The 11,918-nt window shown below is 38.3% G+C and overlaps 1 protein-coding gene across 4 annotated transcripts; it reads right to left on the reverse strand.

Moving 5' to 3' along the window:
* Positions 1-1,158: 1,158 nt before the first annotated feature.
* On the reverse strand, positions 1,159-9,349 carry osr2 (odd-skipped related transciption factor 2). 4 transcript variants are annotated; one of them, XM_063878219.1, is made up of 4 exons: positions 9,288-9,349; positions 2,384-3,073; positions 1,958-2,057; positions 1,159-1,655 (listed from the first exon to the last, which is right to left on the reverse strand). In XM_063878219.1, exons 2-4 carry the CDS (start codon positions 3,034-3,036, stop codon positions 1,473-1,475), a joined length of 936 nt encoding a protein of 311 aa, XP_063734289.1. In that variant the 5' UTR covers positions 3,037-3,073; positions 9,288-9,349; the 3' UTR covers positions 1,159-1,472. The 4 variants fall into 4 exon arrangements, with proteins under 4 accessions (XP_063734289.1, XP_063734288.1, XP_063734290.1 ...); XM_063878218.1 differs by lacking the exon at positions 9,288-9,349 and adding an exon at positions 7,799-9,270; XM_063878220.1 differs by lacking the exon at positions 9,288-9,349 and adding an exon at positions 4,995-5,231 and having other exon boundaries at positions 1,159-1,573.
* Between the last annotated feature and the right edge of the window lie 2,569 nt (positions 9,350-11,918).

Consider the following 11,918-nt stretch of genomic DNA (forward strand, 5'->3'; position numbering starts at 1 on the left):
GGGGGTTGTTTTCTTTACACCGACTTATATACATTAAACATTATAGATATTCTGACACCGGGCATATGTAAACGCCACACGCATTTTCAACCTAACCGAACAAAGGTTAGTTGGATAAAATCCAAATTTTTTATGCAACTTTTATATGTCTCCTTTACACAAATGTTTACCGATGTCCTTGTATCAAAGCTACCTTCTCCCGGAAAGGTTTGTGATTCTGTGTAATAATTTTACTGTGAGAACAAATCATTTAAATAATATTTAAACTATAGCCCAAATAGACTACTTAAATAGCTTTGACTGGAGGTATACGGCTGCTCAGAGAAGTAGCGTGATGTTTTTATAAATTAAAAATGTACTCAATAACTATTGGTAGAGGGTATATGAAATGTAGGGTCTAAATAACTAAAGGAAAGCAGTTATTTTTTATCGGTCAAACATATTATCCGTCTGCCAGGTCTCATCTCCTTCAGTTCTGTTCTCTGGAGACTCTTTCCTCTGGAGTCACTTTGCACACAGGTGATATAGATACAGATATGTCATAACGACGCTATGAGGCTAATAAGGATCAGGGAGGCTGTGGCTCTGCGGGATAGAGCTGGATCAGGAGAGAGCAGGTTCCAGTCCTACTGCAGGCAGCATGTCTCTGTGTCCCTGGGCCAAGACACTTCACCCCAAATTGCTCCTGTGGGGATTGTCTACAGTATTGAGTGTATGTAAGTCGCTTTGGATAAAAGCGTCTAACAAGTGACATGTAATGTAATAGAACACTAATGAGCCTCTAGGATCTAGAATAGAATAACTGAGCTCTATAATTAAAATAGTTAGACTCGATACGTAATATGGTGTATCTCTGTGTAAAAATCGTAAAATAATTTTCATTTTATTAAATAAACAACATAAATTCTGTTTGTTTACTATACATCATTAACTATCGATTAAAAAAACACATCATTTTGAATTTCAATAACTTTCCATACTCCTGCTAACGGATATATCCTGCTCTACTGTGAAAAATGAAAAATAACAACAAAAACACGACAGCCACGAGCTCTCACTGGCTGCAAACATATATGCAGTTAATTGTTCATAGTAAATCATTATTGCTTTTTGAGCTTTTACACTGTGAAGCAGATCAGGGAAAAAAAACAAGGCATATGCAAATGTACCATGGAAATATTTAATTATACAATACAATTGAACATACTTTAAACTTATGAATGTTTTTTGACAACTTTATAATTTCAAGGTCAGAAAGAAAATAAAAAACAGTATGTACAGGGTCTGGATATTTACAGGTGGTACGAAAGCTGGACATGGCTCTGCTGCTGTCCCTCTTGAGATGTAACCAAATCCCACTCTGAATAGTGCGGCAGTAAACGTGTCCTGATTTGGAGATTGTCTTTGACCAAAAATAGTCGCTGACTTGTCTTGCTGCTTTTTGTCCATTATTATTTTGTTAGTCTGTCCAGCTAGTAGTCCTGATGTGGGCTGTGCGTCAAACTGTGCCGTCGCAAGTCACAGTTGCGCCGAAACACCTTTCCGCAGCGGCCACAGCTGTAGGGCTTGATGTCTGTATGGGTGAGAAGGTGAGTTTTCAGGTTACTTCTTTGATTAAAGGTTCTTCCGCATGTGGGGCATTTGTGGGGAGACTCCTGTTTAGATTTGAAGCAAGCAAAGGATTATTCCCTTTAATTGTATAGAACGTCTATATCATAGATTTCATTCATCTAAATATGTTCACTATTGTGTCAGTTATATCGCTCACTGATTTACACAAAGTTTAACAAAAATGTTACGCGTCTCTCATTTTATTTATTATTCGTAATTGGCCATTCGCAACTGTTCAGTGAGACTGTGAGCCCCATTTATGCAGTAGACAAAGAATTATGATCATAAGGTATCACATAGTTTAGTGTGTATGAAATCATGGTGACTGTTAATATTTCCAGCTTACCTGCATATGTAAGGTTTTATGGACGGCTAGAGTTCGAGACTGACAGAATCCCTTCCCACATTCTTGACATTTGAATGGTTTTTCCTTGGAGTGGATGTATCTGTAAAACAGAAATGACACTCAATCAAAAGTCTGCTCAGGCTTGGATTCTCTTGTAGCGGTTTTAAACCCCAGAGTCACAGGGAGAAACAACACTGTAGCCTAATGCGGAAAGACCGTTAGCGCCCTCGTGGAGAACAATTTGGCAACAGCTTTTATTTAGTAGCAACATTTTTTAAAATGAATATTTTAAATCCAAGTACTGACGAGGTTATTAAAATATATCCACATTTGGGATTAAAATGACTTGCAAAACAGTGAAAACTGCTGGGAATATATGAATGTGCAGCACCTTATCTGTTCATTACCTGTCTAAATCTATTTTACCTGTGGTCTCTGAGATGGTCCTGCCTTCTAAAAGCCTTGTGACAAATATCACAGGTGTAGGGCCGCTCGTCGGTGTGGGTTCTCTCGTGGATGAGGAGGTTGTAGGACTTGGTAAAATGCCTGCCGCAGAACTTGCAAATAAATTCCTTTTTAGTCTTGGATGGGAGCCTGCCCCGGGTGGGCTTTCTGTCTGGGGACAGCTTGCTCAGCTCGGAGATGGTTCCCCCTAGCCCCGACGCCAACTTCGCCAGATCCGCAGCCTTCGGCGGGTCCTCCTGAGTGGCAGCGAGGGCCAGGTTGGCGAAGTCAAACCTCGGCCTTTCCTTGTGCAGCGAGGGCAGGCCGTTTGCAATAGCTGCTTGTTTAGGGTGGAAGAGCTGCGCTGCAGCTGAGAAGGGTAACCCTGGGAAGGGAATCCTGGGGTCGACCAGACCCTGGGCTGCTGCCATCTCTGTGATCGTCGACCTCAGTCCTTGGATGTGCGGGTAACCAAGAGTCCAGTGGTTCATGTGCATGGTCTGCACCGCGCTGAGGCCGTACAGTCCTTGCAGCTGGTCGGCGGGGAAGGTGTTGACAGCCTGCAGGAAGGAGTAGTTTGTAAACTGCAGGGCCGGGTGCAGGGGGATCGGAGCGTGCAGGGCTTTGCTCCCCATCTCGGCTCAGAACTCAGCAGAAGACACGGTAAAAACCCTGAGAGGAAACACGTACAAAAGCATGAGTGTTGTGAACAAATGCAACATTTGAGCCAGTATTAACAAATAGGCTAATCCACACGTTCCCTTTGTGATCATGTTAAAGTGAAAACACCTGTTTGACAGCAGATTATTTTAACGTGCGTAGTTATGCTTTATACTAAAATCAAAAAAGCTAACCAAAGGAATCTTATTCCCAAACTAATATAAAGTGGGGAATGTGTAATCAGATTATTATTATATTATAAGCAAATTAATGATGATACTAATTTTATAATTTGGAAAAGGTGATGGAGCTGATTGGGTAAATATTTTTAAAATCGTGTTAAGATGGAGCATTTTTATTTTTCTGTAAGTGAAATCCTGTTTGTCATCAGGAGAAACACGAGAGAACATAAACACCATTTGCAAAAACACAGTTTGTCCCATAAAGACGGAGAAAAGCTTCAAAGCAATTTAATAAAACGAATCAGTCATCGAAACTGTAATTGAATAAAGTGGGTGTGAAACAATCATATGGCATCGATTTACACTGTCAATTACATATCAAGAATAAAAATGCACTAAATATCATAGGTAATTAGAGACGACACGTTGTTGTTTTTACGGTTGTAGTGTTTCACAATGAAAAGCAAGTTTCTTCTATGTATTTTTGCAGAAGTTTGGAATTTTGCAAGCAGCGACCAATAATGTGGATGAGTCAGAGCAAAACACAGAAATGCTGGCCCTTACCCACAAGAAAGTTCATTTCTGTTAGAAATGCATGTGCTTTTTATTTCCATATTGGTGGAATGTAGCTAAATAATGTTTTAGGCCAAATATGTATCTCTTGGGTTTATTGTATTTCATAATGTGTGCTTTTTTTTTAAATTATAGGTTTCCCAAGAAAACATAGAAGCAAATAGCTTCTGGGCCTTTAACTTCTCTACAGAAGATGTTTACATGAGTCTATCTTCACAATGTAGGGTGAAATATTAATGAGACCATATTTGAGACCAGATGCCCCAATGTTCCTGGATGACAAGTTGTGTTTCCAACCCAGAGGAGAACCCCGTGTGCAGTTCAGGTCTCCGGTTAAAGCGGGACAGAAACAGCGGGGCGACGGCGAGCTGACCTTCAGATTTGGTCGAGAATTCAAATAAAATTAAAATAATTTCCGGTATTTGAATATTTTGTTTTGCTGTTTTTGTCATTTCAGATTAATAAAATCGTATTAGAATCAAATATTTCCTAAGTGTGTATAACCTGAATCTTTCTGGAGATCATGACATTATTCACACTGCAGAGTGAAAGTCCTGCTACCCGGAGCCCCGGAGGGCTGCTGCTTGTTTCGGTCAGGTCGTTACATTTGTTCCGCAGATCTTTGAATACTTTGCTTCCCCTTTCACAGACGGGATAGGGTTAAATTAAAGTGTGCACAGGTGCAGCATAAGTCACCATGCAGGCACTTGTTCTCCAATCATATGAACAACTTTGTTCAACCTGTTCTCTCAATAACCTTTGGACTTCACTTTGACAGCAGTCTAAACGCCTTACCGTGTTCTTTCAGGCTAATCCTTGTCAGTTTCCTGTTTTGGACGAAGCTTTTACATTTCTTTAAATCAAGATTAGTTTTAATTGACGCAACTGCTTGTTTCGGTATGTTATGCACTGTGGACAGAGAACAGTGCTGTCGAAACGTGGGTGAACTATGACCTCAAGGTGTTGATCATCACCAAGCAACCAACCCTTCTTAAACAACATTTAATTTAGGTTATGTTCATGGTAAACTTTACATTTGTATCACCATTTTGATCTATTTGGTTTGAGCTAAAACATCAAATGCAGGCTATTATCTTTAAATGAAAAGTTATCCAAAGGAAGTTGAGAATTTCCTTCCTGAAGAAGACTGACATGAACACTAGCAAACAGAATCTTACCCCAATAAATAGCTGCAAAAGGTCCTGCGTTATGCCAGTAATCCACAGTAACTAAACAGATCAGGAGCTCCAATAAAGCGCCGCTGAAAGTTTTCCAAGTCCATGAAACTTTCATGTAGCCATGCGGTCAGCTGAGATGTCTCAGACCTTTGCAGAGACCTGAGAGGTTGTGAAAAGTTTGGAGGACAGACAGCAGCAGTGTGGGAGTCCGTCCGGAGCTGCGGCTGTAAGTGTGGGTTATGCGCACCGGTGCTTCACTTTTCAGGGCTCCGGGGCTCTGCAGAGTTTAGCCCGCCCTCCGACACGCCTCCACCCCCCTCCTCTATCATTAACTCCAACGTTCCTCCTCTGTTTATTTGTGTTTGGATAGCAACTAAGGCTCTAGACCATAGTATGAAGCGTGTTCTAATCTGACACCTCTCGTACCACATAGCCAATGCTGATACCTTCTTTTAAAGACATGATTGGAAGTGCACGAAGAAATCCTGAACATTTTTTCCTCCAGAACGTGCTTTTGGATACTTGAGAAGCTTACAAGATTTTTTTTTTAAACCATCAAATCCAATTGAGAGAGCGCAGGGCAAAAGCAAAGCCATCACATTCAATCATTTTATTTATTTGTGGTAGAAAAAGAATGGTGTGGTTTGTGACAACCTGCAGCACTGTGCACACACAAAGTCAACGGCACGTTTTTCTTCTGACCATACCATACCATCTTTTCTCACTTCTCTACAGTTTCATATTTTTTAGGAACTTTTATAAACATTTGAATGGGGTAATTATATCGTTATGAAAACGTCACATGGGTTGCAGGTTTACCTGTGTTATTTACAACTATTATATATTATTATTAATATTATTGATATATTGTGTGCAATAAAATAGTTCGTTATTTGTTGAGGTACTGGCAGATGTAACAGATACAAAAGTTGGATTCTATTTCTTACCATGGTCCAATCTTTTGATTAAATATACTGGAAGTGGCACCGTATCAGAGATTAATTACACTGCTTTTTTAACTCGTTTGCGGTTTGTTTCTGCCCACTGATTTAGATGCGAACTCTGTAAGACCTCAGGCGGAATCAAAAGTTAAAGTGCGCTTCTTTTTGCCACACACACACACACACACACACACACACACACACACACACACACACACACACACACACACACACACACACACACACACACACACACACTGGGGGTAGTTTTACTTTAGCAGGTTCATGTAAACGAAAATGTTTGATTTGTCACGGAAAGAATCGTTGAATATTATTTTTTTTAAATGACATTTTAATCAAATGTTAAAAAGCACATTTACTTTCGAAATACAGGGATTGTTATGAGCCAGTTTGTAATCAATAATTTTAATTAAATATTTGTATTCTTTAATCGTTTTATAATTTCACTCTGCATGCCACAACGACCGGAGGAGGACTTTAGTTTTCAAGAGGAATGTGAAATATATGATGTTGAGGACAGCAGGACACAGAGGTGTGCAGCTGCTGCGGGTTTTCTCTTTGCACACAGTTGGTCTGCAGCGCCGCCTATTGGCACTTCAACAACACAACAAGCTCTTCCTCGTGCGTTAGTGTTTGCGGCTCTAACAAAACTCTGTCTGTTAGAGCTACTTCAATATATCTGACCACAACCACTTCAAATCTAATTATAATGGCTTTATATCAGTGGGTTATTCATACTTTTGAAACAATTTGTATTTATAAAAACAAGTAATTTATCCAACAAAACAATAACAGTTAAAATATTAGTAAAATGAAAATTGATGATTCTGACCTATTCATGCAAGTATTTAAACCCGAGTTAATTATTATTATTTTGCACATGCCAGATCTCCGTTCATCATGTACGAGATAACAAAAGTGTAGTGTTTTTTTAGATGAAGAGCGTTGGTTTCCTTGGAGCTGCAGAACATTCTGTGCACCCTGCATGCTTGTGGTTTTCGTTCGGTTTCATATCACCCAGGCCCCTGTCTTCACTGTCAAAATACTGAGCATCGCGGACAGATTAGAAGACACATAAACTCCACGACTTTACATTATAGACAATGACATGTTCTCAACATATCCGTTTCACGAAATTTATAACAATTTAAATAGTGTATGTGCACTTTGGTCCTTGGAAATTATTACAACCAGTTTTAAAAAATTTTTTTTTTTAAACATCTCCTAGGCTGCTCTATATTACAAGAACTAACAATTCAGTTTGAATTTAAAACAAGGTAGGTTACATTATTTTCTTCAGGAAAGAAACGACTTCCTGAGGGATTTTTTTTTTTTTTTTTAAAGTTCGGAAACACTAACGATGAATTATAATGCTTTTAGTATACTTCTTTAGTGATATGAACTCAGATTTATTTGATAGTAAAATGACTTAATTATTTTTCTACATTTGGTTTCCTTAAACTTCTCTGTTACATTACTGTCACGATCTCAAACCATGATAATGGTTTCGATTTTCGTGCTTTTATTTTGTCTATAGTTGTGCGTGTATCTGCTACAATACCAATACATAACAATATGAAACACATATATATGTATATATATATATATATATATATATATATATATTGTATTTGATATGAATCAAATACAATACGTTTGTAGAGACTGGCAGACAATACGTTTTGTTTCACTGTTCTGTTGTTTATGTGGCTTCCTTAGAATATCTCTTTTATCTTATAGTTACATCAGGTATTTTTTTTTATCATACATTTTTTATTGCAACATTATAAACTGACAATACAGTACAGAATACAATACAATACATATTGCACAACATCTTACCAGGTATTTCTATTGGATTATTGTATTCTTTTTAGTGGTGCCAGTGAGTTAGTGCCTGGCCCTGTGGCCCTTCCCTTAGGACCCTGAAGTCGCCATCCTCTAACTGGGCTCCTCACAGAGTCAGCTCGTGCCGCTGCCAGGCCTAATGGACGACACTCTTCCAATAACACTGCACAGATCAATAAAGTACTGTACACCTTTTCATGGATTTTCATTAAAAAAAATAATAATAATAAAAAAAAACACACCTGTCCAGGACTTCATTTAGAGAGTTTCCTGACAATGTTTTTATTTTATGTTAAAATGTCAGTCCTAATCAGGATTTGTAAAAATTACATTTGTAAATAAAATATTTGGATCACGGTATTGATTATATGCTCATGTTGTGTAATCCTCTTTGGGTCAGAAATATAGTTTAGCTCAAGGAAAAACTAAAAAGATAGAACTACAAACAGAGCTGGGTGAACTGACAGTAGAAATACCACAGTGTTGAAATATTCTGTTACAAGTAAAAGTCCTTCAGTCAAAATGATACTTAAGAAAGGTAAACAAGTATAAGCTTTTGAAATATAACCAAAGTACTCATAGCCTATTCACTTTTTTTTTTAAATAAAGACTATCTTTTTTAATAATAATTATTGATGCATTCATGTATTTGCTGCATCTGATAAATCTAATTTAATTACTTTATGAGCTGCTGGGTATAACTTGTGAATTTCTCCAGGTATAAATAAAGTCTAATGATTAGACTTTATTTATAAAAAGAAAGAAATGCATAGACATGCATACTGATACATATTTAGTTACATTTCTGTATTTTGAGTGTGAGTATTGGCTGCCAATATTTTGAAAATGTTCATGCAAAAAAAATATGTTGTTGAAAAGTTAAAGAAATGTTTTGACATGCAGACTTTGAGTTTAATTTGAGAATTAATGTTCTTACACAAATAGTGAGTGTTGGATGTATGTTTCGTATATGCTTGTGCCAAACGAAACCTTATACAGGGATTTAGATACGTGTGAATAAATGTTACACATGATGTAAAACACAAGTAGCTCTCCGTAATTTTTTTTCTTTAGAGGTAACTCTCAGAGGGGAAAAGGTTGGAGACCCCTGGTCTAATGTATGTGTTGACAATATTTAATATCAATCGTTTGAATCTGAAAAGTGAATAATAAATAATTATATCAAATAAATCCAATACAACACAAATATCTGAGATTAAGCGGGGGAAAAGTATTAATTAGCAGAAAATGGAATTACCCAACAAAGCACAAGTATCTACAATGTAGTACAGAACTGCCCACCTTTACCTCCCACCACTGCCTACAGACTAGGTTGGAAGCTGTTATTTTATTTGTTGTTAGGTGAAATAAATGTAGAGAGTCTTGCATTCGAAGATCTGACTTCTCTCATATGATAAAATATAATATTCAGCTCCAACAGATTGTTGTATGGTGTCACCTTGCTCTCAAATGTCGTACTCACATGTCGCCGCTGACAGAAAGCGTGGAGCTGCTGCCGGCTGTTGGAGTGTGCCTGTCTCTCTGTGTGCCTGTGCATGTTGACAGACAGGATGTCAGGTCCATAGTTTAAGAGCACTGTGTGTGGGGGGGTTAACCTGTCACTCTTACCTGTGGTTTCAAAGCCCCCCACATCCCCACCTACACTCTCACTCATCCTGTCCCAGCAGCAGCTCTCGGATGGGTGTTTTCCTTCAAAGACCCCCATAGTCATAGTTTCCTCCTCATCACACTCTTTTACCTGAAAGTGTGCTCTTCCAGAAGAAGGGGTATATGCCTCCTTTGCCTTATGGGGTGTTAGCATTTGAGAGGGAAACTGAATCCTATACTGTCTCTTTTTTGTACTTTGTAAATATTTCTCTATATATTTATTAAGCATTTTTACGTAGCAATATAAATAGGAATATGTACAGTATACAGCCGCGGAAAAAATTAAGAGACCACTTCAGCATAATCATTTTCTCTTGTTTTATTATTTATAGGTATGTCTTTGAGTTAAATCATTTTTATTTTATTTTATTGTATTCTATGTTTCTCTGTGTTGGAATTCAACAGACACTGGAATGGCTGCCCTACATGTAGAAATAAAGATTCAAGAAAAATTTGGAGTGTTTTTAAAAAAAAATTCTGAGCTGTATATACGTATATCTCTGATGGCCGTTGTGGGACTTCAAGTTCATTTAAAACATCATCTAAAAAAGAAACCACATTTCAATTCATATGGATTCTTCGTAGAAGTGTTGAAGCATATCACTTAAAGGTCAGGGCCGTTGTTATTAAATATGAATAATTCCATGATGTTAATCATGTTAAAATAAAAGAAGTAACCCTTATTTCCACGTTTATAGGTTTACCTTATTAATAACACATATTTGAGAAAGCAGATGAAGATGTCATTGTGCACAACTTGTTTTCCCTGAACAGTGCAGGCTAACTGTATTTCACAGGCACACACATCCTCAGACTGTTTTGCTTGATACAAGTACAAGTTTGCCCCCTATTGGTTTACCTTTGAATTTCTATTGCAAAATGTCATGTTTATGTTAAAAAATGTGTCATTCTGTGCTGAATGCATTATTGTCATACTAGACTAAATGTTCTTAAAGGGACAACAAATACCCTCTACTCTCCATGAACTCACTTTCTGTGTTCTCACAGAAAGGCATATGTATTCTGTTCTCTTTTATGGATATTCACATTTCACATGAACAACAAATAAGAGTAAAAACTAGGAGGTAAACTCATCAAGACTTTGTGTGAGCAGGAAGAGGGGACTGGCAGTGTGTCGGGAATATACACTGCATTCCTCTGGCATCCTGCATAATCTCTTCTCCATCTGCTGTCCATTGCCACTCTCTTCACTGGTCTCCTGCCATCTGTTTAACAGTGCTCGGCACCTTTGCGTGACCAAATGCCTTCGCTCGCTGCAACGTCATCCACTTTGCCAGAGAGGCATAGAGGAGAAAACTGCCATGATATCGTGCTCCTTCAACCAATAAAACCCGCCGGTTAATTCTGCTCAAGCCCAGCACCAAATCCCATTTGTCAGCAGAAAGCTTCTCCGGTTGTCTGGGCTGGCTAGGCGCTTCTGTAGAGCCCCCTACCATTAACATGACATCTTTAGCTATTTGTTGTCTGGGCTGATGGTAAGCAGACTGAGGAAGCAGGGAAAGGAAGGATCGAGAGGGATCTGTGCATGATCATAAATGTGTATCTAAAAAAGTCTGATCAGATATCTGAGCTCTGTTGGATCATCAGCTGGTTTAAGTGATTGCATGGTTGTCTACAAATAAACATGAAGTTCGCATTCATTAGGGTTAACTTGTTGTTTAACACTACTTTGCCTCATTTATTGTGGATATATGGTAAAATCTAACGGTAGCTAATATGTTGGGAAAAGACACTGTAAATAAAGTCGTTGTTTTAGAAGAAGAGCAGCGCCAAAATGATTTGCAGTGCATGTTTTGTACCTGTGTTGGGATGGAGTGATGGGAGCAGGTAGACATTTGGAGATGGAAGTGTGAAGAAATGCTGAAATTATTGGAAGAAACTATTTAAAAAGAAACATGGAAAGATGAAAAGGGGGAAATATGGGCTGAGGGTTTTTGCAGAGAATCATTTCCCAGCCCATAACTGTGTGCACATGTGTGTGTGAGTTTCTGAGGATCTATGTGTAAAAAGCTAGGTAATGGCTCAGTGTTCACTGCTACAATATAGGCAGAGAGGGTCGTATCAAACTCTCTGGAGGATGTTATCCCAGCTGTAAGGTCACTGCAGTTTTGCATTGTGTTATGTGTTCGTCATGAAAAAGGTATTTTCTCAAAGCATGTTCTGAAGTGCTTCACGGCTCAGCAGTGACAGGCGTGACCTTTTTGTTGCCGGTCAGGGATTCTCTGGATTCAGCTGCTTTGCTGGTGTAAAGGCTGATGAGCTTTTTGAAGGTGCCTTATGCCTTATTGCCCTCCACACATTGCATCATGGATGTTTGCCTCTTTTTAAGCTGAGAACTAAAATTACTGGCTGAGCTCAGTCAGAATGTATTTTTGTATTGCAATTTTATTTATTTTATGTTAACCACTCCTACTATTGTGGATAA

Source organism: Eleginops maclovinus, chromosome 3, assembly GCF_036324505.1.
Source record: "Eleginops maclovinus isolate JMC-PN-2008 ecotype Puerto Natales chromosome 3, JC_Emac_rtc_rv5, whole genome shotgun sequence".
Lineage (NCBI taxonomy): Eukaryota > Metazoa > Chordata > Actinopteri > Perciformes > Eleginopidae > Eleginops > Eleginops maclovinus.

What these genes read in the sequence shown, in the direction of transcription:
- osr2 (XM_063878219.1), bottom strand. Translation starts at nt 3,036, where the DNA reads ATGGGGAGCAAAGCCCTGCACGCTCCGATCCCCCTGCACCCGGCCCTG. An exon ending in GACCATCTCAGAGACCACAG is followed by an intron (nt 2,058 to 2,383) that starts GTAAAATAGATT and finishes TCTGTTTTACAG; the next exon opens with ATACATCCACTCCAAGGAAA. An exon ending in ATAAAACCTTACATATGCAG is followed by an intron (nt 1,656 to 1,957) that starts GTAAGCTGGAAA and finishes AAATCTAAACAG; the next exon opens with GAGTCTCCCCACAAATGCCC.